Source organism: Telopea speciosissima, chromosome 6 (genome assembly GCF_018873765.1).
Source record: "Telopea speciosissima isolate NSW1024214 ecotype Mountain lineage chromosome 6, Tspe_v1, whole genome shotgun sequence".
NCBI lineage: Eukaryota > Viridiplantae > Streptophyta > Magnoliopsida > Proteales > Proteaceae > Telopea > Telopea speciosissima.
Window position 1 is genome coordinate 44,916,444 of NC_057921.1, and position 27,843 is coordinate 44,944,286.

Below are 27,843 nucleotides of genomic sequence, written 5' to 3' on the forward strand. Positions count from 1 at the left end.
TTTGAATGTAGGCAAACTCATCCATCCCTTAGTTAGTATATCTTTCAAGTCACTATAGATAAACTCTTTACAAATCTTACAAGTGATCACTAATTTGCTGTAAGCAGTGAAGACTATTACTTACTATCTAATCAAAATGCACCAACTCTAGAAACTCCCAACCCACCCCTCCCCCCAAATAAAAAAAATCTTAATAACAGATTAGAAAAAGGGAGGGAGAGATTAACAGGAAAAAATATTTATGCTAAAAATAAAACAATATAGTAATGCACGTTTTGTCATGCAATGTGTATAAAATAAGTAGGATACCAAGAAGATACCAAGTAGAATATTCCTATCACAAGGTTTGGTTTTTCCTTATAAGTAAAGATAACCAAACCAGCAATACCCAAACAAAAGAACCCATACAAGAAGAGAGAGAGAGAGAGAGAGAGAGAGAGAGAGAGAGAAAGAGAGAACCATGAAAACCAGTTGCAGAGTCCTCATTCATTTTCTTGTTATACAACTTCTAACCATTTTATGTGTTTCCAAGGATTTTGATTTCTTCTATTTTGTTCAACAGGTTAGTTTTACAAGAGAGAACCAATTTTTTTTTTCCCTTTTCCAGATTAGACTAAATTTCTGTTTGGCTATTTTGCATTTAGTTTGATTTCTCCTTTCATTCTCTCTTTACCTTTGTTGATGTAGTGGCCAGGGTCCTACTGTGATACAAGGAGAAGCTGTTGCTACCCAACCACAGGAAAGCCAGCTGCAGACTTTGGCATTCATGGGCTTTGGCCCAACTACGATGATGGGTCATATCCATCTAACTGCGATAGCAATGCCGTATTCGATCCATCTCTGGTACTCTCTGCTTTCCTTTCTAGCTTGCTCCACCTTTCCCCTTTCTGTTCTTCTGTTCATCTTCTAATAAATCCTTAGACTTAGTTGAGAATTTAAGCTAAGATATAAGAGAAAGGTATCAGCAAAAAATTGAAGTCAATTCTTAATGGGCCTCAACATGTTGCTAATGGGCTTCTGTAGAATGCCTAACTGGACACACACACACTCACACAAATAATTTCCACTATATATTGACTCATATAATTTCTGTTTCTCTAATTAACTTTTCAAATTTATGTAGATCTCAGACCTGACCAGTAGTCTGGAAGCAAACTGGCCTACACTTGCCTGCCCAAGCAGTGATGGTTTGAAATTCTGGTCTCATGAATGGTTGAAACATGGATCCTGCTCAGAATCTGTCCTTGATCAACACGGATACTTCCAAGCAGCTCTCAATCTCAAGAAAAAAGTGAACCTTCTCCAAGCCCTTCAAACTGCAGGTATACTTGACAAATTACACACTAATCCCCTTGTTAATCTTTAATAACAAAACTTGGGTTGTGCTGGGCTGGGCTCCAGTACTAAATCTTGGTGTAAAGAAGTAGCAAAAAGTGCAAATCAAGCCTGCCCATCACAAATTAAGGCCTCATTTTGTCTATATTGGGCTAGCTTGTTGCTTGGACCTATTCAAAATTCATCAATTACCCAATTCATCCCGGCCCATTAGCAGCTCTTGTATAGAGAACTTGCAATTTTTATCTTCATTCCTATATTCTTGATTGCACCTTGTGGAAAAATGTTGCAGGAATCAAACCAGATGGGAGGTTTTACAGCGTGGACAAAATTACAGAAGCCATAAAAGAAGCCACTGGTTTCACCCCTGGAATTGAATGCAATGTTGATAGCTCAAGGAACCATCAACTCTACCAGGTTTACTTATGTGTAGACACTTCTGGGTCTAACTTCATTGAGTGCCCAGTTGCGCCAAGTAGCCGTTGCGGTTCAAAGATTGAATTCCCTTCTTTCGGATCAAATGATCACATGGAACTGTAATAGAGATTTGTCTTCATAATATAATCCATTAGCTTACTCTATAGGTTAGAAAATAGAGCAGGCTGTAACAATTTGGTTTGTCTCACCCTTTACCTTTGTTAAGGGCTTTGTTGTAGCTTTGGGCTTTCTAGCCTTCCAACTTACTTTTATCTTTCAATAAAATTGTTTTTAATAACAAAAGATTCTCTCCAGTGACCGGTTAGCATTGGTGCCCACTTACTACAAGGATAAAGGTTTAACAAGTAATTATTGATGGTATATAAACTATTGCTTTAAGGAATTAGGTAAAAAGCAATTTCATTAAAAGTCTCATTGGGCAAAAAAGTAGCATCACTCTTGAGAAGATCTTTAAAGAAAGAGTTATTCCAAAGGCCCAAGTAAGGGTGATTCAAATCCCACGTAAAAATAGCATGAGCGCAAACATTGTCAGTATTATTCATAAAAAAAAAGTACCATCAATTTGGGAGCACCTTTGATTTGCACAAAATTTTCCACATTGCCTTTGGACTTATGTTGATTCTAGAGCTAGGGATGGATTGAGAGGGAGTAAGGGAGGCACTAGGCCAAAAACCGATTTAAAAAGAGAAAAATTCCTTAGGATGTGGGTCCCAAAAGAGCCGGCCCTGGGAGTTCTAAGAGCTAAGGGGAATCTTGAGAATTACCTCCACTTCAAGTTGCAGGAAAAAGTTTCTCAACACGATATTCGGGTATGAATCATTAGTAATAAGCTCTGACACCCAAGTAACTGTATAAAGAGGAGGCCAAGGAGATTTCACTTCTATATCCTTATAGGGAAGGAACCCATGGTCACTCTAAATCTAAATATCTATATCATTTCCTACAATCCACAACAAGCCTTCTAAAAATAAGGCTCTACCTTTTAGAATGCTTATCTATGCTCAAAAGGGTTGTTAGGTGTTGGGTCACTTATATCTTGGAAGATGATCTTTTTGTTTTTTTCCAGTCTTAGTAGAGAGCCTAATTATTTCCCAAGAGTGATGTGACCATCCAAACAATCCTAACAAATTTACTGCGCAATTGGAGCAGAGTATTAGGACTGAATGTATTCATTGACTTCTGAATCTTTACTACTTGCCCAAATGCATCATAGTAAAGGCTTAAGAGGCTTTTGAGATGCCAAAGAGAGAGAGAGAACTATGAGTCGGCTTAAGGAACAACAAGCTGTCATCTGCGAACAAGGAATGGATAACTAGTAGGCTATTCCTGCGAACTTTAATGCCTTGCACAGATTTTTGGGAGGCCAACACTGAATCAAAGATGTGAGGCACTCGGAACATACAATGAATAATCTAGGAGAGAGTGGAACACCTTGCTTCAATCCTCTTGTTGGGGGGTAAGAACATATTTCACTATCTTTTGGAAATGTTACAAAACCTCTCATACAGCCCTCTCAGAGATAAGAACATTATATATAGAAGCCCTAACCCGAGGAAGTACAAAAATATTCCTAGACCCAGAAATTGCCAAATCGGATAGGATTGGATCAAAACATAACATATATCCCAAAATATACCGTTTTGAAGATCTCGACGAGCCCAACACAACTCCTTGCATCTGGCGGGGAAGTATGCCATTTTTCGGCAATCCGAGATCGTTTCGAGGCCGAAATGGCCCTTTAAAGATCCCAACGACACATCTGGATCAAAAATCAGACTTCACCAATAACACACTCCTTGCAAAAATACTGCGCAAATGGACCAGAGTATTAGGACTGATTGTATTTGATGACTTCTGAAAGTTTACTATCTTCCTAGATTTATCATAGTAAAGTCTTAAGAGGCTTTTGAGATGCTAGAGAGAGCTATGAGTCGGCCAAAGGAACAACAAGCCGTCATCCGTTAAAAAGGAATGGATAACTTGTAGGCTATTCCTACGAACTTTAATGCCTTGCACAGATTTTTGGGAAGTCAAGGAAAAATGTGCTTGCACATTGATGGATAAGGTGAACCTATTTTTCATAGAGGCTCAGTTCGATCTAGAAGTGTTGTTGTAAGGAGGTTTCATTCTATTCGGTCATATAATTTTCTCATATCCAATTTGAAAGATGTTAGGTAACCACTTCCATTCTTTTGCACTTCATACGGTGGAATACTTCATGGACAATAAGCACATTTTCAGATATACCATGCTTTTCAATAAAAGCAGTTTTCTAGTGGTTTTTGATATTTGTTAGTAATTGATGATGCAGATATGGAGGTCTTTGTATGCCAAAACAATCAGGTTTTTGCAACAACAATTTTCCGTTGCAAAAAAAAAAAAAAAAAAAAAAGAAAGTCTCTAACAGTTTTTTTTTTAACGACGGTAATGTTCCATCGTAAATAACTTGTCTTCATAACCACTTATGATGATAAAATAGTGCATCGATTGTTTTTTTTAAACGACGGAAAAATATTCCATTGTTTAAAATATTTATATATGACTGCGATAAAATTTGTTGTTAAATGTAATATTATGGTAAGGTTGCTCCATTGTGACCAAGTGGTCGCGGATTCGAGTCTAGAAACAGCTTCTCTCTGAAAGCAAGGGTAAGGCTGCGTATATTATGACCCTCCCCAGACCCAATAGTGACGGGAGCCTTGTGGACTGGTAAACCCTTTTTTTTACTATAAAATTCGTCATTAAATTTAATATTACATATGATAGAAAACAAATTCCATTGCAAAGACAACTCTTATAACGACAAGTAACAACTTATCACTTTATAGATTATTTTATATGTTATCTTTTGCCCAGATGGCTCTTCCACTTCAAACAATCTTCAATATTTATTTAATTAATGAAAGAAGAAATTTTTTTTTTTGGTAAAACGAATGCGGATTTCATACAATGCCAAAGTGCGGTTTTGTACCAATAAAGAGGGAGGGTAAGATCATCTAATAGGGAGTGCACTTATTGAGGAGAGAGAACGTGAGATCAATGAGTGGGAGGTTGAGTGGGAGTGGGAGCTAAGAAGTCGTGCACAAGAATCTACAAACTAGCATCATGTGCTTCTTTTTTTCTTTTTCCTTAATTAATAATATAAACAAGGTTGATAATGTGAAAAGGAAAACAACTATGGCCTTTGAGGGGGGGGGGGGTGGGGACCTCACTAGAACACAATAAAAAATAGAGAGGAGGGTCCATTATTAGCATCATGCCTTAGCTGGTTGCAATCGATGTTAATGTATTTTATATTTGTCGCAGACACGTGGGAAACCACTCTTTTATTTTTTGGGTAAGGGGAAACCACTCTCACATAAACTAATTTTTTTTTGTTTAGAATAGATTTCTCAAGGGACTAAGTTTTCCTTCACCTGTGGGAAAGAGTAATCTATTCCCCATTGCTGATCATGTGACCTTTTTTTTTTTGGCTAAAGGTCAGCAAAGAGTATATTAGATGAAGAAAAAAGTTACAATGAGGCTACGTAAATCTATAGGAAGGCCGTTCAAGCGCTTCCTAATATACAGTTTGGAAATGAACGTAGGTGGGACAGTCCAGCTACTGAAAACCTTCCTTTTCGTCGCATGGTTAGCAAGGGAATCTACGGCCGAGTTAGCCTCTCTGAAATAATGGGTGATGCGCCATTCAATAGAATCAAGATAACCGATTGCCTTCTTCCAATATCGCATAAAACTCCATGGAATCTTACGTGTAACAATGGATGAGATAACTGCTTCAGAGTCGCATTCTATCTATAGTTTGTCAATGCTCAGCTCGCTGGAGTGTTTAATTCCAGTGAAAAAAGCTCTCATCTCTGCCAAGAAATATGAACCAACTCCTTGAAACTCTGCAAAGCACAAGAGAGCAGCTCCTAAATGGTCACGAATGATTCCTCCAACCCCGATTGAACCTGGGTTTCCTAGAGATGATCCATCAATGTTCAATTTCTTCCACCCACAATGTGGTTTTCTCCATTTCACTTCAATAATTCTTCTTTCAAGTGGCCTAAGAGTGGGAATCTTCAACATTCTAGTCAAGGTAAGCTCCCGGATAGTTCTTACATGCACTCCTTTTCCCCTAAATCTCTCCCCAACATCGTTGAGGTATGACTTTACCAAATCGGTTGGGGTTCTTCTCGCATTTTCATGTCGGCGTCTATTGCGTTCCCACCAAATATTATGGCAACATATGAGCAGCAGAGCTCCCCATGCCTTAGGGAGGGGCACCGTCTTAGTTTTCCTGCGCCACCAAGAGAAAAGTCGCTCAATGGATGGAAAACCAGACCACGCTTGATCAAATACATACATCAACTCCCTCCAGACATTGTTCGAGAAGTTGCAATCGAGGAACAGGTGCTGCATCGCTTCGCTTGCCGCATTGCAAAGCTCACACCTAGAGGTCAAAGGGATTGCTTTGTGTCTCACTTTATCATCAGTTGGGAGCGCAGCGTGAGCAAGACACCACCCAAAAACACTGATTCGGGGCAGCAGATCAGCATTCCAAACTATTGTAGCCCAACTATTTTCAGCACCCTTGGTTCTCAAAGCATTCCAAGCACTCTTTACTGTGAATGTTCCTGAAGTAGTGTGCGACCAGAATCTGCTATCTGGACCATTGTGGCATGAGATCCCACTGCCTAGCACATTATTAAATAAATTCTGAACCTCGGGATCTTGCGCTATTGGAAAAGCCCAGGATTCTCCTTCCCAAAAATCCGCAACTACAACCTTTAGTTTATTCGGAATCTGCGAAGGGTGAACAAGCTCCACCATACTTTGATTGTTCAGCCACTTGTCATACCAGAAACTTATAGAGGTTCCATTTCCTACTTCCACCCTCTCAGCCATGTGAACAAATGTCCAAACCTTCTTAAGACCAGGTAGAAGAGTAGATGTACCTACCGTGGTTTTGAGTTTGCCATCTGCTTGTACAAGGCGACCTCTCAAAAAAGCTGACAGGGAAGATTGATCCGTTTTTATGTTCCACGCTAGCTTTGAAATCAGGGCCAAATTTAGATCTCGCAAACGTCTGACACCAAGTCCTCCCTCTTTCTTGGGCATACACAACTTTTCCCACCGGACTGTTATCGCCCTTTTACTGTTTGCATTACCTGTCCAGATGAAATTGTGTATCAATCTTTCCATTACCTCCACAACACCCACTGGCCATAGGTAGACTGAAAAGTTGTGAACTGGAATGCTGCTCATTACAGTCCGAACCAGTTCAATGCGTCCCGCCATAGATAAGAGCCTACCCTTCCAGGATGCGAGTCTTTGTTTAAACTGATCAACCAATGGTTGGATAATGTCTCTCTTGACCCTTCCCGTCATCAGCATCACACCAAGATATTTTGTAGGGAATTTGCACACAGGAATTTGAAGAGTCGAAGCTAGTCTCTGTCTTCTATTAGCCGCAATTCGACCAAAGAAGACCTTGCTTTTAGCGAGGTTAATCACTTGACCAGAATAGTCCCCATAGCCTTCAAAGAAAAACTTGACTCTTCTAACATTTGCTAACTCAGCCTTCATAAAAATGAACAAGTCATCAACATAAAGAAGATGGGTGGGAGTTGTCACCTGTCTTGGACCTGGAAGAGGCTTAAGCCATCCTCGATTGTGCATATCCTTAAGACCTCTGCATAGAACTTCCTCTGCAATAATGAAGAGAAGAGGTGACAGAGGGTCACCTTGTCTCAATCCTCTTTCCATTCCGAAGAAACCAACTGGACCTCCATTGACCAAAATTGAGATTCGGGTTGTCTGGAGAATTTGGCACACCCAATGAATCCATGTATAAGAGAACCCAAAGGCATTGAGAACATCAAACAAAAAATTCCACTCTAAAGTGTCAAATGCTTTCTGAATGTCCATTAAATTTGTCAATTCCGATGCAACTCTGATATTTTCAAATATAACTCTACCCTTCTGAAAAGCTCCTTGCTCAATTAAAATCATCTTGTGCAGAATAGATGACAGTCTGATCGCTAAAATTTTGGGAATAATTTTAAAAAATAAATTTCCCAAGCAAAGAGGGCGGAATTGTCCTACCTTTCTGGCATTTTCCACCTTGGGAATCAAGCAAAGAAAATTGCAGTTTACACCCTTAGTCACTAATTGACCATGTGACACAAATTGATAAAACCAAAATTATTCCTCTTTAATGCAATCCGATAGTATTGATGGGAGTGGATGTAAAGATTCCCTCTTACACATGGACAATATGGGAAACCACATTTTTTATTTTTTTTATTTTTTTCCTTTTGGGGGCTTATGAAACCCTAAATCTTCAGCTCCAAAATCAGCCATGGTGGATTATCTATGTTTTTCATCCACAATAGTTGAAAATGTCATACTTATAGTTCTCTTTCTCCTTATTACTAATTGCTACTTGTTATGTGTGTCTCGAATTTTTGTACCCGTTTCGAGGAATGACCCACTCCAGCATTGACGACCCGAATGAAATTTTTTCTAAGGTTTGTTTTCTCTATTTTATTTATTCGTGTTTCATGGTGTTTGTTTTAACTAATAAGAGGTTCTATTGCAATATATTTCCATAAAGATCTGCTCACCTTGTTGCCTAGCTATGGGATTTTTTTTTAATGGAAAGAAAATATGCTTTAAGCAACTTATTATGCCCTATATGAGATTTAATTAAAGTTTATAAAAATCTCTCATCCATAAAATAGTTAGCATATCCTTCAAGTCATCATAAATTAGTTAGTTCTTTATAAATCCCACAAGTCATCATCACAACTAAGCTATAAAGAGTTGATAATGAAGTCTTCTTTCCTTTAAGACTATTACTATCTAATCAAAATGCACCAACTATAGTGACTCCCCAAAAAAGCTCTTAAAGAACAGATTAGAAAATAAAAGCTATGCAAAAAAAATAAAAAAAGAATAGTACAGCACTGCACGTTATATCAAGCAATGTGTATAAAATAAGTGGGACACGTTAGTATATACTTAGTAGAATATTCCTACAACAAGGTTTGGTTTTTGCTTATAAGTAAAGATAACCAAACCTTTAAAGATAACCAAACAAGCAATACACACACATAAGAATCCTTCCCTCCTCACCCAACTGATCAAGCAATACCCATACAAGAAGATTGAAACAGAAATAAAGAGAAAAAGAGAGAACCATGAAAACCAGTTTCAGAGTTCTAATTCCTATTCTTGTGATACAACTTCTGAAAGTTGTGTGTGCTTCAAAGGATTTTGATTTCTTCTATTTCGTTCAACAGGTCAGTTTACAAGAGAGAACCACTGTTTTTTTGGTTTTCTTACTTAACTACAATATCAGTTTTTACTTTCCAGATTACACTAAATTATCTTAATTGGGTTCTTTTAGATATAGTTCAATAGCTCTTTTCATGGTTTTTTTTCTCACTTTTTTGATGTAGTGGCCAGGGTCTTACTGTGATACAAAGAGAAGCTGTTGCTACCCAACAACAGGAAAGCCAGATGCAGACTTTGGCATTCATGGGCTTTGGCCCAACTACGACGATGGGACATATCCCTCTAACTGCGATAGCAGTACCAGATTTGTTGCATCTGAGGTACTCTCTGCCTTCCTTTTTTTGCACCACCTTTTCACTTTCTGTTCCTATGTTCTTCTTCTCTATTCAATCCTAAGTCTTAATTGAGAAGTCAAGGGCCTGCATGATAATACTTTTGTTTTTCTATTTCTCTGTTTTTTTTGTTCCTGGGAACAAAAAAATAAGAGAAATTTGTTTGTTAACACCGGTTCATTTTTTTGTTCTTGAAAATAAATCTGGACAAAAATGTTACTGAGAAATTGATAAATAGAAGCTACAATTTGAAGCTTCTCTGTGCCAGAAATAAGGGGGGAATTGTCCTTTAATGAGCACAAGCTTAATTTGATGGGCAACACAGTAATTTCATGTTAAAAAAACAAAACGCCACCTTCAATGCGACTTCAACCACCACCACCATTGACGCCGCCACCACCTCCACTACTCCTGCCACCTCTACCACCACCTCCTCCACCTGCCACCACCCCGACCTCCTCCTCAACCTCCACCTCCACCTCCACCAGATTTTTGGGTATTTAATGGTATTTTTTAAATTTTATAGAAGTTCTGGAAACAAAAATGATTGTGCATAACAAATGCATTTTTGTTTCTTTTTTGGTCAAGAAATAGAAATTTTATGTGTTACAAAACATGTTTTTTTACCCAAAAATATGGCCCAGTAACAGAAATACAAAAAGTCATTTCTAGAATAGAATCATGTTTCAAAAAATAGAAGTGATATCATGCAGGCCTTAAACTATGATATAAGAGAGTAGTATCGGAAAAAAAATTTGGTCAATTATCAATGGGCCTTAACATCTTTCAAATTAATGGGCTTCTGTAGAATGCCCAACTAATTTGAACTCTCTCTCCCTCCAATTTCAGATGGGCTAGCATTATATCTTCTTTAGAACATATAGGTCCAGCCCATTGGCACTGTTACACAGAGAGATTTTGTATTTCCATTGGAGAGTACTTCTGCTACATACATATTTACTCACTAATTATAAGAGCTAAGCCCCCATATATTGGCTCATATAATTTCTCTTCCTCTAATTTCCTTTTTTTATACATGTAGATCTCAGACCTGACCAGTAGTCTGGAAGCAAACTGGCCTACACTTGCCTGCCCAAGCAGTGATGGTTTGAAATTCTGGTCACATGAATGGTTGAAACATGGGACCTGCGCAGAATCTGTCTTTGATCAACATGGATACTTCGAAGCAGCTCTCAAACTCAAGAAACAAGTGAACCTGCTCCAAGCCCTTGAGAGTGCAGGTATACTTTAACAAATTACACACTAATCCCCTGGTTAATCTTTAATAACAAAACTTGGGTTGTGCTGGGCTGGGCTCAAGTACTAAGTCTTGGTGTAAAAAGAAATAGCAAAGACTGCAAACTCAGACCTGCCCATGACAAATTGAGGCCTAATTTTTTCTATATTGGGCTGACTTGGTGCTTGGACCTATTTAACAATTCATCAATTACCCAATTCAGCCCAGCCCATTAGAAGCTCTTATATAGAGAATTTGCAATTATTCTTCATTCCTAAATTGTTGATTGCACCTGGTGGCAAAAATATTGCAGGAATCAAACCAGATGGGAGGTTTTACAGCGTACAAAGTATTAAGGAAGCCATAAAAGAAGCCACTGGATTCACTCCTGGAATTGAATGCAATGTTGATAGAGAAAGGAACCATCAGCTCTACCAGGTTTACTTGTGTGTAGACAATTCTGGGTCTAACTTCATTGAGTGCCCAGTTGCCCCAAGTAGCCGCTGCGGTGGGAAAATTGAATTCCCTCGTTTCGGATCACACGGAAGAGATGAATTCTGATCACATAGAACTATAATAGAGATTGTCTTCATAATCCATTAGCTTATTTGGCTAATAAGAAGCTCTAAATGTTAAGAAAAAAAAAGAGCAGGTCTCACCCTTTACCATTGTTTTGCTTGGGCTTTTTGTAGCTTTGGGCTTTCTTACCTGTCAACTTCCTCTTATTTTCCAATAAATTTCTCTTATAAAAAAAAATAGAAATCTCTTCATTGCCCAATGAGCATTTTTTATTATGGAAACTAAAAAAATAAAATTAAAATAGAAAAATGTAGAGATTAATATCCTTGGAGCAATCTATAAGAATAACTAACTATTGAAGAGGTTGACGATTTACCACCAGATTGCAATCTCTACCATTGTACAAAATGTTTGCATCTCTGGGTTTATCCTTATCCACAAGCCCCTACTATCTGGTGTATTATCCTACACACTGACCAAAGGATTTCTTATCTTGTAGGGTAGCAAGGTTATGGCTTCTTCAAGTTTCTCCCAGATGGTAGAGTTTGATGAAAACTATACGCTCATCCTTGTGAAAACAGGATCCATATGTTATCATATATCCATCTCCTAGATTAGGGTCAGCTTTTGCACTTTCTTTCAATGCATGATAGTATACAAGACTGGTTAGTAGCAAGGTTCTAAAACTTGAGTTTCGACCAGCCAGAAACTGAGTTCATCTCAATTCGATCATATCTCGGTCGAAACCTGGGACTTTCTCCAGGCTAACTCGAACCTTGGTTTCGAGGCCTAGAAGTAGTTTTTTTGCCCTTATTCTTGTTGTATTGCCTATTTTTGACATTTTAAACTCAATCCATGCATTAGTTTCACATAGAGAATACTAAAAATATCACTTGTGGTTTTGATCCAAGTTTGATACTGTATATTATTCTTGGACATGGTATCAAATAAGGATTGACCGGAACATAACTCTTTCAATATAAATGAGATTTAAACAATCTTGGATTTGTTAGAAAGCTTTGTTTTGATAGTTTTACAATAAGTCCACGATTGCTTAAATCTGATTTATATTGAAGGAGTTATATACTGGTCAAACTTAATTTGATGTGAGAGAATGCTGTGAAAATCGCTCTGAATGAAAATAATTTTTTGAACATCAAAACAAATGAATATTTTACCGCACTTTTGATTTTTAGCACTGTTTTACCATATTAAGATTTATAGAATTTTTAGATTTGAGAAAACCCCAGCATTAGAAAGTTGATAATTGCACCTATTGTCAAAAATCTAGTTTTTATTCTTGAGCTGGGGAGGTTGATTTTTTTTTCTTTTTGGAATTTTATTTTTTAACTATTTTTATTGGATTCAAATAGAGGGGTATTTGTTTATCTATGAATAATACAAATACAAAAATATTTACTTAATTGATATTAGATATAGCTAAGTGTCTGGCCTGGTTTCTGGCATAAATACCTGTCTGTCCTAGTTTCGATGGACATATGTGTCGAAACCATCGAAATATAGCCAAAACTAGTCGAAACCATCGAAATCCAATCGAATCCAGGGATTTTATAAAATCCTCCTTCAACTTGTCTCGGAAACCTGCTAAACTGAGTTAACTCGGTGGTTTCGACAAGTTTCGATCGAGTTTTTCTTCCATGGTTAGTAGTATCATGTACTAAACATTTAAGTCCAAATAGAAGGTGACTAGAGCCTTCCATCAGGTGGATTGGGTGCCTAACACATTCTCAGTCGATAACCTAACACTTACTAAAAGATCTATGTAGACCAAAGCTATCCATTGAAGTTCATTCTCTCCCACGAAAGGGCGAGATACTATGGGTCCTAAACCTTATCTAGGTGACGACTCCCTATACTTATTTTCCCTCTTCTGACTGTGAGTGGCTACGCTTTGGGATAGAAACACCCCAAACTGGCTGTCTGTATCCCCATATACCTACAACACTTACTTTTTAGTTTTGCCTAAACTACGTTCTAATTCGCTAATCAGATGACCTTATTAAGAGTATTACCCACAATACAATTAAATCGAATTGTTTAATAGATCCCTCAGCTCTAGCCAATCATCCTCACTTATCTTGTTCGATTTGTTTGAATACTTGAACTTTGACCATCCATTCCCACACAAGAATATTCTTTACATGTTTCCATAAGGTGAAGTCATTATTATGTCCATTAAAATTTTCTATTTTAAAATTAAACATTTTATCTTCTTTTGATTTGCACGATCTTTCCCTTAATGCTTGCTATCAATCTTAACAAACTTGATCACCATTGACCTTGCACAAACTTATATGATCTGCATCAATAAAGCAAAAAATCTGCATGATTTGCACCGTTCCTTGAATCCATAGCACCAAAGAACTTTAGAACGCTAAGCTCCACCTAACTTTTTTTCTTCCTGTCTCTCCCTATGCACCTATTTCCTTTCCTAGTATTACATGCATTTGGCTCCTTTTTTCTTTGCTTCTCTCCCTACATAGGATCTGGCTCTCCTCCAGCCGTGGTGAGAGCTGAAGGGTCCAACCCAGCAAAACAAGGGGGGTTTTGATCATTTCACAAGTGGAACCCAAGGGGGACGGATATACATAACACACACCACACTCACACACCCAATGTGGGTCTAAACCCATGCACCCAGTGCACACAGCGCTGGAAATCAACTAGTGGGCTTATATTATCCTCACTTATGGACTCACTGTGGTTACTAGGGGTGCAATCGGACCACGTTGGGCTTGGTTTTTTAAAACCCTTGACCAATCTTAGGTCCCCTTAGCTCAAACTAGGCCCAGCCTAATCCGAGGTGGAGCTGGGATATTGCAACCCAAGCCAGCCCTACCAACCCAGCCTAACTCTAGGCCAGGTTGGTCCTGATTGACCTTGGAAATCCCTATTTTTGTCATTCCAGGCTAGGCAAGGCTGGGCTGGCCTTGTCTTTTGACCGTATGCATGATAATTTGATGTATAATTGTATATGTACCATCAACGCAGATTTCCAGCCAGCTAGACAAATGCAATCATTCACCAATTAAACCTCTACCCATTAAACAAATGGGCAAACAAGCGATTGGTCGGTTGGTTGGTGGCATGCCGATTGAATGCATCGCTCCCAGGAAGTCAAGGGATCGATTCTCCTGGTTGCATATTTGTGACAAATTAAGGCACCCGCTTCGGTACTCCCCCCCCCCCCTCTCTCTCTCTCTCCGGTAGTGGTAAATTCTCTTGTAGTTAATAGCCAAAGTCCCATTAGGCAAATAAGTAGGATAGCCTAAATAAATAAATAAACAAATGGATCTCAGACCTAGAACTCTACCCTAACTCCCTAAAAATAAAGATCAACTTGTGCCCACCTGAACACTAAATCTTGATCTGTGAAGGAAGATAATAATCACAATCTAATAATTGCAGCTTGGGCTTTTGTGTAATTTGGAGAGTTTGTGATGGGTGGTGAAAGGGTCAAGATTGGCCCTGGGAGCTTCTCTCATGCATGATACTAGCAATAGTTGATAATAGAATCTTGGGAGTGTAATATCTAAACAAATCCCTAGATGGAACCAATTGTGCTCAGGTTCTAGACTTCTATCTAACCAATGTAAAAAATAGATTCTCTAAGTGTCCCAAATTTTTTTTCATAAAAAAAAAAAAACCACTATTTCAAACTAACCAAGATTACTTGTAAACATCAGAATCCCTTTTGGCCTTCAGAATAACATGGCAATTATGAATCACCCTATTTCCTCTTTTCAATAAAAAATAAAGAGTTTGTAAAAAAATCTGGGGAAAAAGTTTTGTACACCGCCAGCTCAAAAATGAAATTGTATACAGCCCCTTGCAGATCATTGTCTATGTGGGCGTGATATGTCATAAATGCCCCTCTCCCCCTTTTGTCAAATTCCAAAGGGGGTTCTCTTGTTAGCCAAAAACTGCACTCGGCCAGTGCAGGGAACCCTCTCCCATAAATCTTATAGATCACTTCTCATAGAAGCACCATATCAATTGTTTGGGTAAAAAGTACTTGAATTTAGAGGAAACACATGGTCAAGGTTCTGACCAAACTGATCAGATGGTCGTCTCAAAATTTCTATCAACTTGCATGCTGACCAGTTCATCTAAAGACATTTAACAGATACGCATTAAGCCTTCAAGCATAAGAATTCCTCAGCTGTCATATCCAAAACTCTAGCAACCCTGCGCCTTTCCCCCCTGCTGATCAAACATCATTTGCAAGTTTCTTTTTCACTTATAGTGGACAGAGGCTTTCACTAAACATCAACTCCCATGTCCATATCAGAATTCTATCTTCATTTCCACTTTTTTTAACTTTAGTCACTTTGGCGAGCCAAGTATAAGGTGGCCGTCCTGAAATTCACACCGGATGCAAGCCAAAGTTTTTAGAGATCATATCAAGAAGTTTCTCTAATTTCACTGGTATATCATATCAACATCAAACTACTTCAACTGCTTTAGCTTATCCTGTGTGTTTCTCGGATGACCCATAGGAAGTGATGTAAACATCTACCTGTAATCAACAAAGATCTCTAACTTATGTAGCAAAGGGCATTCGACCTGGATATAATGAAACATTGCATATCAGCAAGCAAAGCATGAGACATCCAAACAATACATGGTTTCATAGGGTGGCCTTGTCTATACAACAACTTTGTTTAACTTAATCTCTCCCAAGTGTAAGAGAGTCTCAGTCAGGACCCAGTTAGTGATAAGTTAAAGCTTTGGAAGAATGCAAACTCTTAAACTTTAGAGCACCAGAATATGGTGCTTTTTAAGACAAAAACCTCAGTTCTTCAACAACATTCTTCTAATGAATCAAATGGTTATATGTGAGTTGAATATTAAATGCAACCATGCTGAAAATACCACTTGGTATTTAACCCCTTGTCCAGGAAAGAAAAGCTCATCAGGTATTCAGGCATACCTAGTGCGCAAGGCTCCCCCCATTGCGGCGTCTGGAGAGGGTCATAATATATGCAGCCTTACCCCTGCTTTTACAGAGAGGCTGTTTCCAGACTTGAACCTGTGACCACTTGGTCACAAAAGCTCATCAGGTCTTCGTGCATCCTTTTTGCAAGCTCCACTCTCCAACATCCAATTGATTCTCTGTTTCACATGCAAATCTTGTATATCTACCAATAATCCATGCAAGAACATCTACCATCTTTCAATTGGTGGAAACGATTCTTGTCCCTCACTATTATTTCTCGACCATAGACCTTTGAAATCAGCTTTGTGATAGTATGACAGTCACTGCAAACTCGAAGGTTCTTCACTACCCTAATCAGATCTAGAGGGCCCAAGTGTATGAACCCAAAAGCAATGGCTAGCTTCTCACTGTGAACAAGTAGAACATGCTCTTTCTCCTCTTCTTCTATGTCAAGCAAAACCTGCAGCGTATCTGGTAAGTACCCAAGTATGTTTTTCAGCTGTGTAGAGATCTTTGACAACTTCTTGTAAATTTGGTCAGACTCTGGATGGGACCGATCACTGGCTACAAATTGGTGCACAATCCCCTTCAGCTCTATCATGCTTACTCCTGGCAATTTAGCAACCCCCTTGGATCTCATCAGGTTCCTCACCTTTCTCACATCATCCCATCGCTTTGCAGTAGCATATAAATTTGAGAGGATGACATAGCTGTTGAAGTTCAAGAGAAGTGAAAAGAGATTACTGATTTGTATGAATTTACGATTTTTCATTTAAAGGCAAGTGCATGCTTAACTTCCAGTAGGATTAGTTCATGCTACTTGATTTAACAAAGGATCAACTGACCCGAACACCCACTATTTGGATCAGCACATAGGATCAATTGACACCAAATTGATCCCGTTTCCCAACAAATTGATCCTAGGCACATGCACGAAGCTGGGTGGAGTATTTTTTGGGAGATCTCCACCACCCAAGCTTTCAATCAAATATTCATAACCATGCAACCTCAAGGCATCTCAAGATCATATTTCTTCTGATTATAGAAAAGCATTTGAGAGAGTATAGTTATGATTACTTAATCAGGTCTGCGTTTAACATAACAGTTCACAGATCTCTTACGCTGCACCCATGTAATTGTCAGTCTTAGTGACCTACATGTGTGCAACTTTTCTCTTATCCTACCATAGCTCATATTAGGCTCCATTGAAGACCTTTATATTGTCGTATTATATATATAATCCCATACACTAAATTTCTCTCTTGGCCCATGCTTAATTAGATTGACCAAGCTAAGGGAAGCTGAGGTTTTCTAAACTTAAGCATGTGAAACTCATGGTCCCAGGTGGAAATAGCATGAAAGAATCTTATCTATCTGGAGTCTTATATTATCAATATCTAGAATCCAAATGAGTCTACTTTGAGTTTGGAGACTTTCTATATGAGATTGAGTATTTAAATATCTAAGAAAAAGGCATGAGAAAAGATAGTTTACCGGCCGCTATGATGAGGTTGTAGGTTGATAAGGCATTTTCCCACTACCTCCCCTACCTCGATATTTTCATGTATTCTGCAACCTCCAAGCAGTGCTCCCCATGCACTAGCATTAGCCTCCATAGGCATAGTCGCAATCAGTTTAACGTCTTCCTTTATAAGGCCAGCCCTAGCAAGGAGATCAATGACACACCCATAATGTTCAACCTTTGGCTCAATATCATATGTGGTGCTCATTGTAGCCAATAGTCTCTGACCTTCGTTAATCATCCCAGCATGGCTACATGCACTAAGCATAGCAACAAATGTTATATCATCAGGCACCACATTCTCCACTTGCATTTGTGTAAAGAGATGAAATGCTTTCTTGGCATGACCATGCATGGCCATGCCAGCTATAATGGTATTCCAAGCAAGAACATCTTTGTAATTTATAGAACAGAATATATGTGCTGCTTTGGAAATGCTTCCACATTTAGAATACATGTCTACTAGTGCAGTCCCTAGGATGGTGTTGATTGCTATTTTGTTGTCATCAATGTATTTGTGTAAGCGGACCCCAAGATCCAAAGCACCCAAATGAGCACAAGCTGATAACAGGCTGACCATAGTTGCCTCAGTTGGTTTTATACCTAGAACCTGCATCTCATCAAACAAGTAGAGAGCATCATTCGAGCGGCCACTCTGTGCATAACATGCCAACATTGCATTCCAAGACACTACATCTCTTCGAGGCATCATTCCAAAAATTCCACGGGCAGCCTCTATATCCCCAGATTTGACATACCCTACCAACATAGAATTCCAAGAAACCACATTTTTCTCAGGTATTTCACCAAATAGTCTCTTTGCATCTTCAATATTCTCAATTGTACTATACCCATTAATCATCGTGTTCCAAGAAATCACATCTCTGCAGACCATCTTCTCAAACACGGATAAAGCAAGCTCCATTTTACCATATTTTGCATAACCATCAATCATTGCATTCCAAGAAACCACATCTCTATCAGAACACACGTCAAACACTTGTTTCGCATCATCTACATATTCATCATTCGCATACATATGAATTAAGGAGCTACGGATATAAGAATCTGCTTCAAGACCAATTTTTACCAAATGGGTATGAACCAAAACTCTGAATGAAGTCATGCTCGATTCAGTACATGCTTTGATTACAAAAGGGAAGGTAAAATTATTGGGTTGAAAACCTCTGTTGTGCATAGTTTGATACAATGAGATAGCTTCCCGTGGACTTTTACTTGTGGAAAGACCTCTTATAAGAAAGTTCCAAGAAATGACAGTTGGGTTTGATAGTTGATTGAAAAGGGCTTTGGCATAATCTAAACTTCCATTAGGTGAGACAGCACAATAAGAGATTAGCCTTTCAACTGCAATTAAGACCTCATAGGGAGAAGGGTTTTCTTCTTTGATGATTTGGGCTTGGATTTGCTTGAGCTCCGTCATGTTCTTGCATGAATCTAAGAGAGAAAGAACAAGAAGAGACTTTGAGGTTAAACATCTTACTGTACTCCGGGTGTTGTTCATGGAAAACTAGATCTTGAATATTTTGAAAGACTTTCAGAAGGGGGAAAGTTTTTTTTTTCCCACATCAGTGATCTCTCGCTCTGAGCAATCTACGAGACTCGAACGATAATAGAAATAGTATGACAAATTTAAAGAACCGAAATCCAAGCTTCAAACCATAGTAATGACCGAGAGCCTTAATGGATCAAAAGTTATACCCGGACATGAACCATTAGTGATTCACCTTCTACAAAAAAACAAAAATGAAACATTAGTGATTAATCTAAGGGTATTACTTTAAACCATCATTTAAAAAAGTCTATCTGAACCGTATATTGAATGGACCATTTAACAATGTCTAATTGAACCATTTATCGAATCGAGTTTCTTTTTCTTGTTACGAAATATCAACGAAAGACTGGCACAATAGTTACTTTAGCGACTGCAAAAGCTACCCTGTGGATGGCAAGTCTGAAGTGAAATAGTGATTCTGACTATACCTTTGTTGTGGTTTTATTTTAACTCTACAATCATCTAATTAGATTATCATTGTATGGGAAACTCACTCGTCCTATGTTCTAAGTCCCTGATTGCTTCGACAAAACTGACTGACTAATAATTGTTTGATTAGATTTTGATTTTACATATTGTAAAAAAAATGTTTATATTTTAATTTTGGATCAATATAATTATCGGTTCACAAAGTTTCGAACAATTTAAAACTGATAGACTCATAAACCAAATAAAACTAGATACAAACCAATTACAAGCAGATTAAGCTGAATAACTAAACCGTTTAAGTCAAATAAAAGTGATAATAAACCGATTAAAATCAATTAAAATCGAATAATTAAATCAAGGCGCGTTGTTCTTTGTGCCGCAGTGGAGGTTGCACCCAAGCACATGGGCCTGCCACTCAGGGGGCAGGGTGGTCATTGCGCTCATCCCCATGTGCCTAGGCGCAGCCTACACTGCGGCACAAAGAACATTCTCCCTTAATGTAAGAACCATGGCTTCTGAAAAATCCAAATTCGCCCAACAGGGGGTTGGTTCTTGATGCGAACCGGATCTCGCCGGTGAACCCTAAAAGCAAGGACCCCGATCCCTCTAAGATGCAAATGGGTAAAATTGAAGCCGCCACCTAGAAGGGGTCTAGGACCCACAAATATTCCCACTAGGGGAAAGACTAATGACTCAATGGATAAAGGCTGAGGTCCACCCAGATCATTGGGTAAGTGTCAAGTTACAGACTGGGAAGGTGTTAGGCACCCAGACCGCCCGGCCCATAGTCGGTCATCCTTCTTTTGACCATTTGCTTGAATTAGTCTCGCTTGCAACCCTAAAACTAATTATTCTAGATCTAAGTCATCCTAAAACTGAGCACCTAAGACTAGGCATCTGTGTACAGATTGATCAACCCTACACCAAGTTCCTATATCATTCTACCCTAGGGTATTTAATGTGATCAAATCGACATAACACACAATTAAGCTAATTAAAAATGATGAATATATATACAATCTAATCACATCAGGACATGCAATATATAGCTAAATTATTCTAATTTGGCTAGTCATGGCATGCATTGAATTCACATAATCAAAACATACAAATCTACTAATCCTACTCATGTCAAGTAAGCAAAAAAGAATTCCTAAACATTTATGGGCTAGATGACAGGCTAGCCCGAATCCCGTCCTACATATCCACGTCCCACGGGGCCCAATATATTTCGTGCTTCGACTCATGGCCACCGGATGGGCTCTTTCCTTCTCACACGCTCGAATTCTAAGGCCGACCAAAAGGCATCAAGTGATACAACCCTGAGATTCCACTTTAGACAGTAACATGCACTCAAACCCAAGTGTGGGTTCTAGCCTCTCCACTCACGGCCTAATCTTGGCCGATTGGCCGATGCCCAAACCAAAGCCAAAGCCAAAGCCAATTGGCCCCAAATCAATATGGGCCTTAATCTATTGATGGTTTATGGGCTCAAATAAAAGCTACTAAAAAGACAATAAAGGACTTTCCAATTAGTGTAGATTTGATCCAAAACTGACCTAAATAATAGAATCAAAGAAGATTGAAATACCCATCTGATCTTGGAACGGGCTGGATTTTACAACTAGGTTCATTAATGGGCCTGGTTGAGATTTCCCAAAGTAGGAAATGGGCTTTATCAATGGGCCTGTACAGATTTTACAGATGCTCTTTGACAAAAGGATCTAATAGGAATGGACCTATGAATGGGCTGTTATTAACATCAGATTTGGGCCTTGAAACACATCCATGATTACCCATCCTCCTCCAAAGCCAAATATATAGTGTCTAATACAGTAAACCAAATTGTTGGGATCTATTTGAGAGACAAACTTCAAGAATGGTTTCCCTTTGGAATTACGAACTTGACAATATCATGACAAAGACCACAGAAACATATATCGTTTCAGATCTAAAGCTAAACACAGAGAATGATAAAAGATCAGACTCACACATGGCAAGAATCATAAAAAATAAATGACAGCAACATAGTTACAGATCCATCATACATGGCAAGAATAATAAACAAAAAATAAATAACAGCAGTCAAGCATATATGAAGGTTTAACAAGCACTACTGAAATCAACAAAATAAGAAGGGAAGGCTGTTTACCTGTAGATGATGGCCGGCAGCTTGAACCCCAATGGTTGGTCGTGGTGTCGGTGGGCAGAAGAATCAAAGCCAGGGGATGAGGAAATTAATACAAATCAGGGATTAAAGAGTGGAAGGGTTTTATTACAAACCAAATAAAATTAGATAACAGAAACAAAATGAAGTAAGAACAACAGCTACAGCTTATCCCAATCCTCGAACTCGATCCCAGACACGATTGGGTCGTTGCCTTTGAATGAATGCCACTAATGGATTAAAAAAAAACAAAAAAGAGAAAGTGGACTGCAAGTGGTTTCAGATTAATGGAAGAAAGAAGAAAAAACAAAACACTGTTTTATACCCTAAACACCTTTGCCCTTTTAATTTTTGTTTTCCCGCGAGCAAACCCACGACCCTCTATCTTCTGTTTTAGCCCACTTTTTTTCCGTTTCAGTCTCGATCTCTCACTCTCGCACTACAAATTCTACTCTCATCTCTCAATGATCTCTCTCGCCCTTACCCTCAATCTACCCTTGGTCGCTCTCTTGCTCTCAATCTCTTTGTTCTCTCTCCCACAGATGTTCTTTCTTTCTCTTTGTCGAGGTGGACAATTGGTTACTTAGGGTATTGCTTCCCTGAAACCATCAGCCTCAACGACCTTGCCTACGACTTCTTCCCTCACAATCTCAACCTAAAGGACGAGGACAAGGACCTGGATGTCATTCTCAGATGAAGCGAAAGGGGCCGACCACGATCATCATCAGCTCGTCTGCGACTGTGACTACTTGTATGAAAGGTTCGTCTCACTCTCAGGATCCAAGGCGTGGAAGGTCCGTTTCCAGGCATTACACGTGGCTGATTGATGCTGCCAATGCCTCCGCTTCCTCTGCCAATGCTCATTCCGATAGTATATCTAGTTCCAGGAGGAGACGTGCCCTCTCTGTTGCAAGCTGTCAGTTTAGTGATTCAGAGGAACGGCAATCCTCCTTTACTTTCTCTCCGTCTCTCTTTTATTCAAATATTATCCTTTTCAATTGGTTTCCTGGAGTTTGATTTTCCTCTAGGTAGATGATTCTTTACGATTTACATGTGTAAGGCATAACTTTCATCCCTAATAACAGTCTGAATTTGTTGGGAATTGGAATAATCGGAACCCATTCAGATTGAATGGCATGCTTTGATATACTTTTGCAAAATTTCCATTCTTGTGTTGCAAAAGAGAAACGTGACATTTCTAATCAATAGTAACACTTAATTAACATTTTGTTTTATTTATTGATTGATTGATTGATTGATTCAGTGTAATGGCACAAATGATTCACTAATTTTGAAAAGCAAACAAGATATTGGAGGAATTGAATTTTGATAATGCAATGCAACATATTTTTTTATTTTTTATTTTTTTTTCTTCTTGATAAGATGCTAAAACTTGTTTTCAATTGGAAGACAAATGAACTATATCCCAACCAATGTGTGGAGATAACATTATACCATTGTATCCCATAATTGATGTGTTGGGACAATCTCTTGTCAAGAGTTTGTGATTTTATTATTGGAAAATTTTATGTGTCAAACCACAAGGTTTTTGGAATCAATAAAAAATAAAATAAAATAAAAAGAAAACCATGAGCAAAAGATAAGTTTTTTAACTTGAAATTGGCTCAATAGATTGAAGTTTTTAGAAGAGATGGCTAATAATTGTCTTCACCAAGAAAACTAGTTCTTGATCGATGTGGTATCATATCCTGTGGAATTCTTTTTGATTGCTCCAAAGTACTTATTTGTGGTATGCGTATCAAGTGGAAAGAGGTGGGTTTTAGTGCTAAAAGGATTGTGTCTTAGTTCACCTCCCACCAAGCTGACTCATCCACAAGTGCATTATGAATTCTTGTGTGTTTGTCACTTCTATGAAGTGATGCTTTTACGTATCTATGTAGATATATATATTCAACATGTTATTTACTTCTGAAACCCTTATATATTGATCCATGTCTAGATGTTATCATTTTTCTTTCCGGGATAAATATCAATTTTTTTAGCAAAGAAAAAGTGATTTGATACAACAGAAACATGAGAGCTAGCTGGGAATAAAACCAAGACCACCCCAATAATGGATCCACAACAAGAAAGAAATAAGATAAAAAAAGAACAAAAAGAACAAAAAGGCTACAATCTCATGTAGGAAAGCTATCCTATAAAATTAATTTATGGCAGACAATGTCTTATGCAGCAATATCATCAGCTAGATGTCGTTGCTTTCTTGTGATTTCTCCAAGAAAGTGCCATTCACTGAAGAGGTAGTGATTGACATGCTTAAGCAAATGACCTCCATGGCATCCCTCCACATGCTTCTGTACAGATTTGTTCCCCTAATTTGGAAATTAACTTCTCACTATCCTCTAAGATCGTGAGGATGGACTCAACCGTATTTATTTAGTGTTTACTTGTTCTCTTATTAAACCAATCTTTGTCTTTTAAGTTTTTTACTTTCTACTTCTTCCTTTGTTTATGGGTTCACTGACTAAATTTGTTAATCCTTAGCATGTTTCGGATTTTAAATCCTTGTAATAGTAGAGCAAAATGCCACCCAACTTTGTCCATGGATATGCATGATTGGTACACCTGGATTTTCCATTACCTTCTCCTCTTTGGAACATATCCTGTTGTAAAAAAAAATTATACGTAATGAAATTATATTCAATTTCATTCCATCTCATCATACTAAAGATTCAAAAGGTCTTTGTCACATGTGGTCTTTGTTTTTTGTCTTTTGTCTAAAAGGTATTTTCACCAATCTTATTCAAATTTGAGTTTTCATTTCCCTCCAGATTTTGAGTTGCATTTGTAAAAGAACCAATGTTGTTTAGTCCCACATTGGTTAGCTTCAAGGATGTGAGCTTGCTTATAAGTATTCATGGGTCCTTAAGGGACATGGGTTCCTTAGAGAGAAGTGTGTCCTCTCACTTGTGTGGGGGGTTGATCCGGGGTGCTTTTACATCGCGCGCGCCGAACCGAGCCGAGCCGAACCGAACCGAGTCCGGGTCCGGGTGTGGGTGTATATAAATATCTTAATTTTGTTTTTATACATGCACCCACAAGTACCTATACGAGTGTGTAGTGGTACCTGTACACACATAAGGAGACACTTAAAGTACCTGTACGGTATACAGGGACGCCTGTATACGTACAATACCTTTACAACCTGCCTCTACGTATTCTATATATACGAGGGTATTGGCAGGGGTAACTTCACTTCGTTTTCTTCCTATTTTGTTGCTTCTCAAGGCGTGGTTCTTCTCTGTTTTCATCAGAGAGTGTTTCTGTCTGTCCTTACTGTCTCTGTGTGTTGAGTATAGCTTTCGGACCCCTTCTGTAATCACTTTGGGAGTGCCGTCTTTAGTGATTAGTGGATCGTTTCATCTTGGAGGTATAATTGCATTGTTCCCGGTCTGCACTAATAAGGGGCGATTAAAGACCTTAAGGAGAGTGTCTTCTAGATACGACTCGATCCAACCTACTGTCTCCTTTGGCAATATCCTGCAACTACCAAGTACGTATATTTATTTGATTATTTATACTCTTGTTTCGTACTACAGTTTATGCTTTTATTACTGTTTGTATTCTTATATTGTTCTGCCCATAGTCTGGTGATAACAATCTTAAGGTCTTTAAACTCGTGACTGTTTCTAACGGTGGATCTTAATACTGTTATAAACAGATTTAAGACTATGGCTGGACAAGATACACTTGGTCAAAAGGACACATCTAGTGTTGATTCTATTCCAACTAATGTGGTCTCTGTTGTTACCACTCTTCAACCCGCATTGGAGAAGATGAGTATTGTTGGAGAGTTCGATAAGATCGAACAATTTGATGGGCAGAATTTTAAGAGATGGAGGCAAATGCTTCTTTTTGCTTTAACCCAAATAGGGGTTGCTTTTGCATTGACGGATCCCAAACCACCACAAAGTGAGATCCTGGAAGAAGATGTAAAACGGATTGCATGGATTCAAGTCAATTTTCAGTGTAAAAATCGGATATTGAATGCGCTTTCCATTGATCTATACAATGTGTATAACTCATACGAGTATGCATATATGATCTGGAACGCTTTATGCAACAAGTATACTCTTGATGATGCAGGCAGCAAGAAATATGTGGTAGCAAATTTCTTGAATTTTGAAATGACCGACGACGAAAGCGTCTCTTCCCAAATTGATAAGTTTCAAATCTTGGTGGGAAGGTTATCTAAGGAAAATGTTATTCTTCCTGATGTTTTCGTCACAAGTTCCCTCCTTGAAAAACTCCCTCCCTCTTGGACTGATTTCAAGAATAATATGAAACACAAGAGAAAGGAATGGTCCTTTGAACAGGTTGTGATCCGAATCAAGATCGAGGAGAGAAACAGGAACAAGGACAATGGTGGAAAGCCTCTTGGGTACACAAGACTCAAAGCCAACCTTGTCGAATCAAACAAACAAGGTCATTTCAAAAAAGGTCTTCAAGTCAAGAAAGGCAAGAGTTTCAAGAGGTCAAAAGTGAAGTGCTTCACATGTGGTAAGCATGGTCATCTCAAGAGAGACTGTCGGAACAAGAAGTCTCTGAAATCTGAGAAAGCGAAGGCTAATTTACTGGAGGAGGACATTTTCACCGCCATGATTACAGAAGTAAGTTTGGTTGAAAAACCAAAAGATTGGATACTTGATACGGGTGCAACTCGACATATTTGTGGAGATCGCAATGCGTTCGGTACTTACTCGTTGTTAATTCGGGTGATCAAGTTTTTATGGGAAATTCCCAATCTTCTAATGTTATCGGTAAAGGAACCGTCACATTGAAGCTCACGGTAAGACACTTGTCTTAAGGGAAGTGCTTCATGTTCCGGACATCAAGTAAATTTGGTTTCGGGTCCACTTCTGAATAAGGCTGGGTTTAAACTCACCTTTGAATCTGACAAACTTGTACTGTTGAAGAATGATATTTTTGTTGGAAAGGGTTATGTAAGTGATGGTCTTTTTGTAATCGTTGTTCGAATGTAATAAAAGATAAGCCGAGTGCTTCTTCCGTTTATATTGTCGACTCTTTTAATTTGTGGCATAATAGATTAGGACATATTAGTGCTCCATATTTATCTAGATTATGCAAGTTAGGTCTTATTGATAGCCTTGGAAAGCCACCGATGTCTAAATGTACTACTTGTGTAGAGGCCAAACTGACAAAGAGGCCACATAAGTCAGTAACGAGGCAAAGTGGTCGCCTTGACTTGATTCATAGTGATTTGTGCGATTTTAAATCGTATGCATCAAGAGGTGGAAAAAATTATGTTGTTACCTTTATTGATGATTACTCAAGATTTACTATGTTGTATTTACTGAAATCAAAAGATGAAGCAAGTGATGACTTTATATCCTATAAAAGAGAAGTTGAAAATCAACTAGGGAGTAAAGTTAAAAGACTTCGAACCGATAGAGGTTCAGAGTATTTTAATCTTTACAAATTTTGTGAAGAGAATGGTATTATACATGAAACTACAGCTCCATACCAACCACAATCCAATGGAATAGCCGAAAGGAAGAATCGTACATTGAAAGAAATGATGAATTCATTCCTTATCTGTTCTGGGTTAACCCTTGATATGTGGGGGGAAGCTATTCTAACGGCTTGCTATATTTTAAATAGAATTCCTCACAAGAAAACTGGTTTAGTACCTTTTGAGTTATGGTTTGATAGAAAACCTAACTTAAAGCATTTAAGGGTATGGGACTGTTTGGCAAAAGTATTAATACCTGAGTCAAAGAAAAGAAAAATTGGTCCTAAAACCTTTGACTACATTTTTATAGGATATGCTTCGCATAGTAATGCTTATCGTTTTATGATTCTCAAAACCATAGATGGTGTTTGTGAAGAAAACAACATAATAGAATCAAGGGATGCAGAATTCTTGGAAGATGTATTTCCTTATCAATCCAATGAAGTGGGTGTTCCTAATGCTAGTAGTGATTTCAAAGATGTTGTATCAAAGAGTACAGCAAATGATATTGTTTATCAAGATGATCCTATATCTAATGATAATGACGAAAGTC

At 38.3% G+C, this 27,843-nt stretch overlaps 3 protein-coding genes across 3 annotated transcripts; 2 read left to right on the forward strand and 1 right to left on the reverse strand.

The window, feature by feature from the left end:
- Positions 1–392: 392 nt before the first annotated feature.
- LOC122664884 (ribonuclease 1-like) lies at positions 393–2,047 on the forward strand. Its single transcript, XM_043860907.1, has 4 exons — positions 393–562; positions 688–843; positions 1,124–1,322; positions 1,628–2,047. The coding sequence occupies exons 1-4, from the start codon at positions 461–463 to the stop codon at positions 1,873–1,875; spliced, it is 705 nt and encodes a 234-aa protein (XP_043716842.1). The 5' UTR covers positions 393–460; the 3' UTR covers positions 1,876–2,047.
- Positions 2,048–8,877: 6,830 nt separating this feature from the next.
- Positions 8,878–11,389, forward strand: LOC122664883 (intracellular ribonuclease LX-like). Its single transcript, XM_043860906.1, has 4 exons — positions 8,878–9,062; positions 9,222–9,377; positions 10,432–10,630; positions 10,940–11,389. Exons 1-4 carry the CDS (start codon positions 8,961–8,963, stop codon positions 11,185–11,187), a joined length of 705 nt encoding a protein of 234 aa, XP_043716841.1. The 5' UTR covers positions 8,878–8,960; the 3' UTR covers positions 11,188–11,389.
- Positions 11,390–16,229: 4,840 nt separating this feature from the next.
- Positions 16,230–19,149, reverse strand: LOC122664882 (pentatricopeptide repeat-containing protein At1g08070, chloroplastic-like). The gene is made up of 2 exons (XM_043860905.1): positions 17,600–19,149; positions 16,230–16,815 (listed from the first exon to the last, which is right to left on the reverse strand). The coding sequence occupies exons 1-2, from the start codon at positions 19,147–19,149 to the stop codon at positions 16,308–16,310; spliced, it is 2,058 nt and encodes a 685-aa protein (XP_043716840.1). The 3' UTR covers positions 16,230–16,307.
- Positions 19,150–27,843: the final 8,694 nt, after the last annotated feature.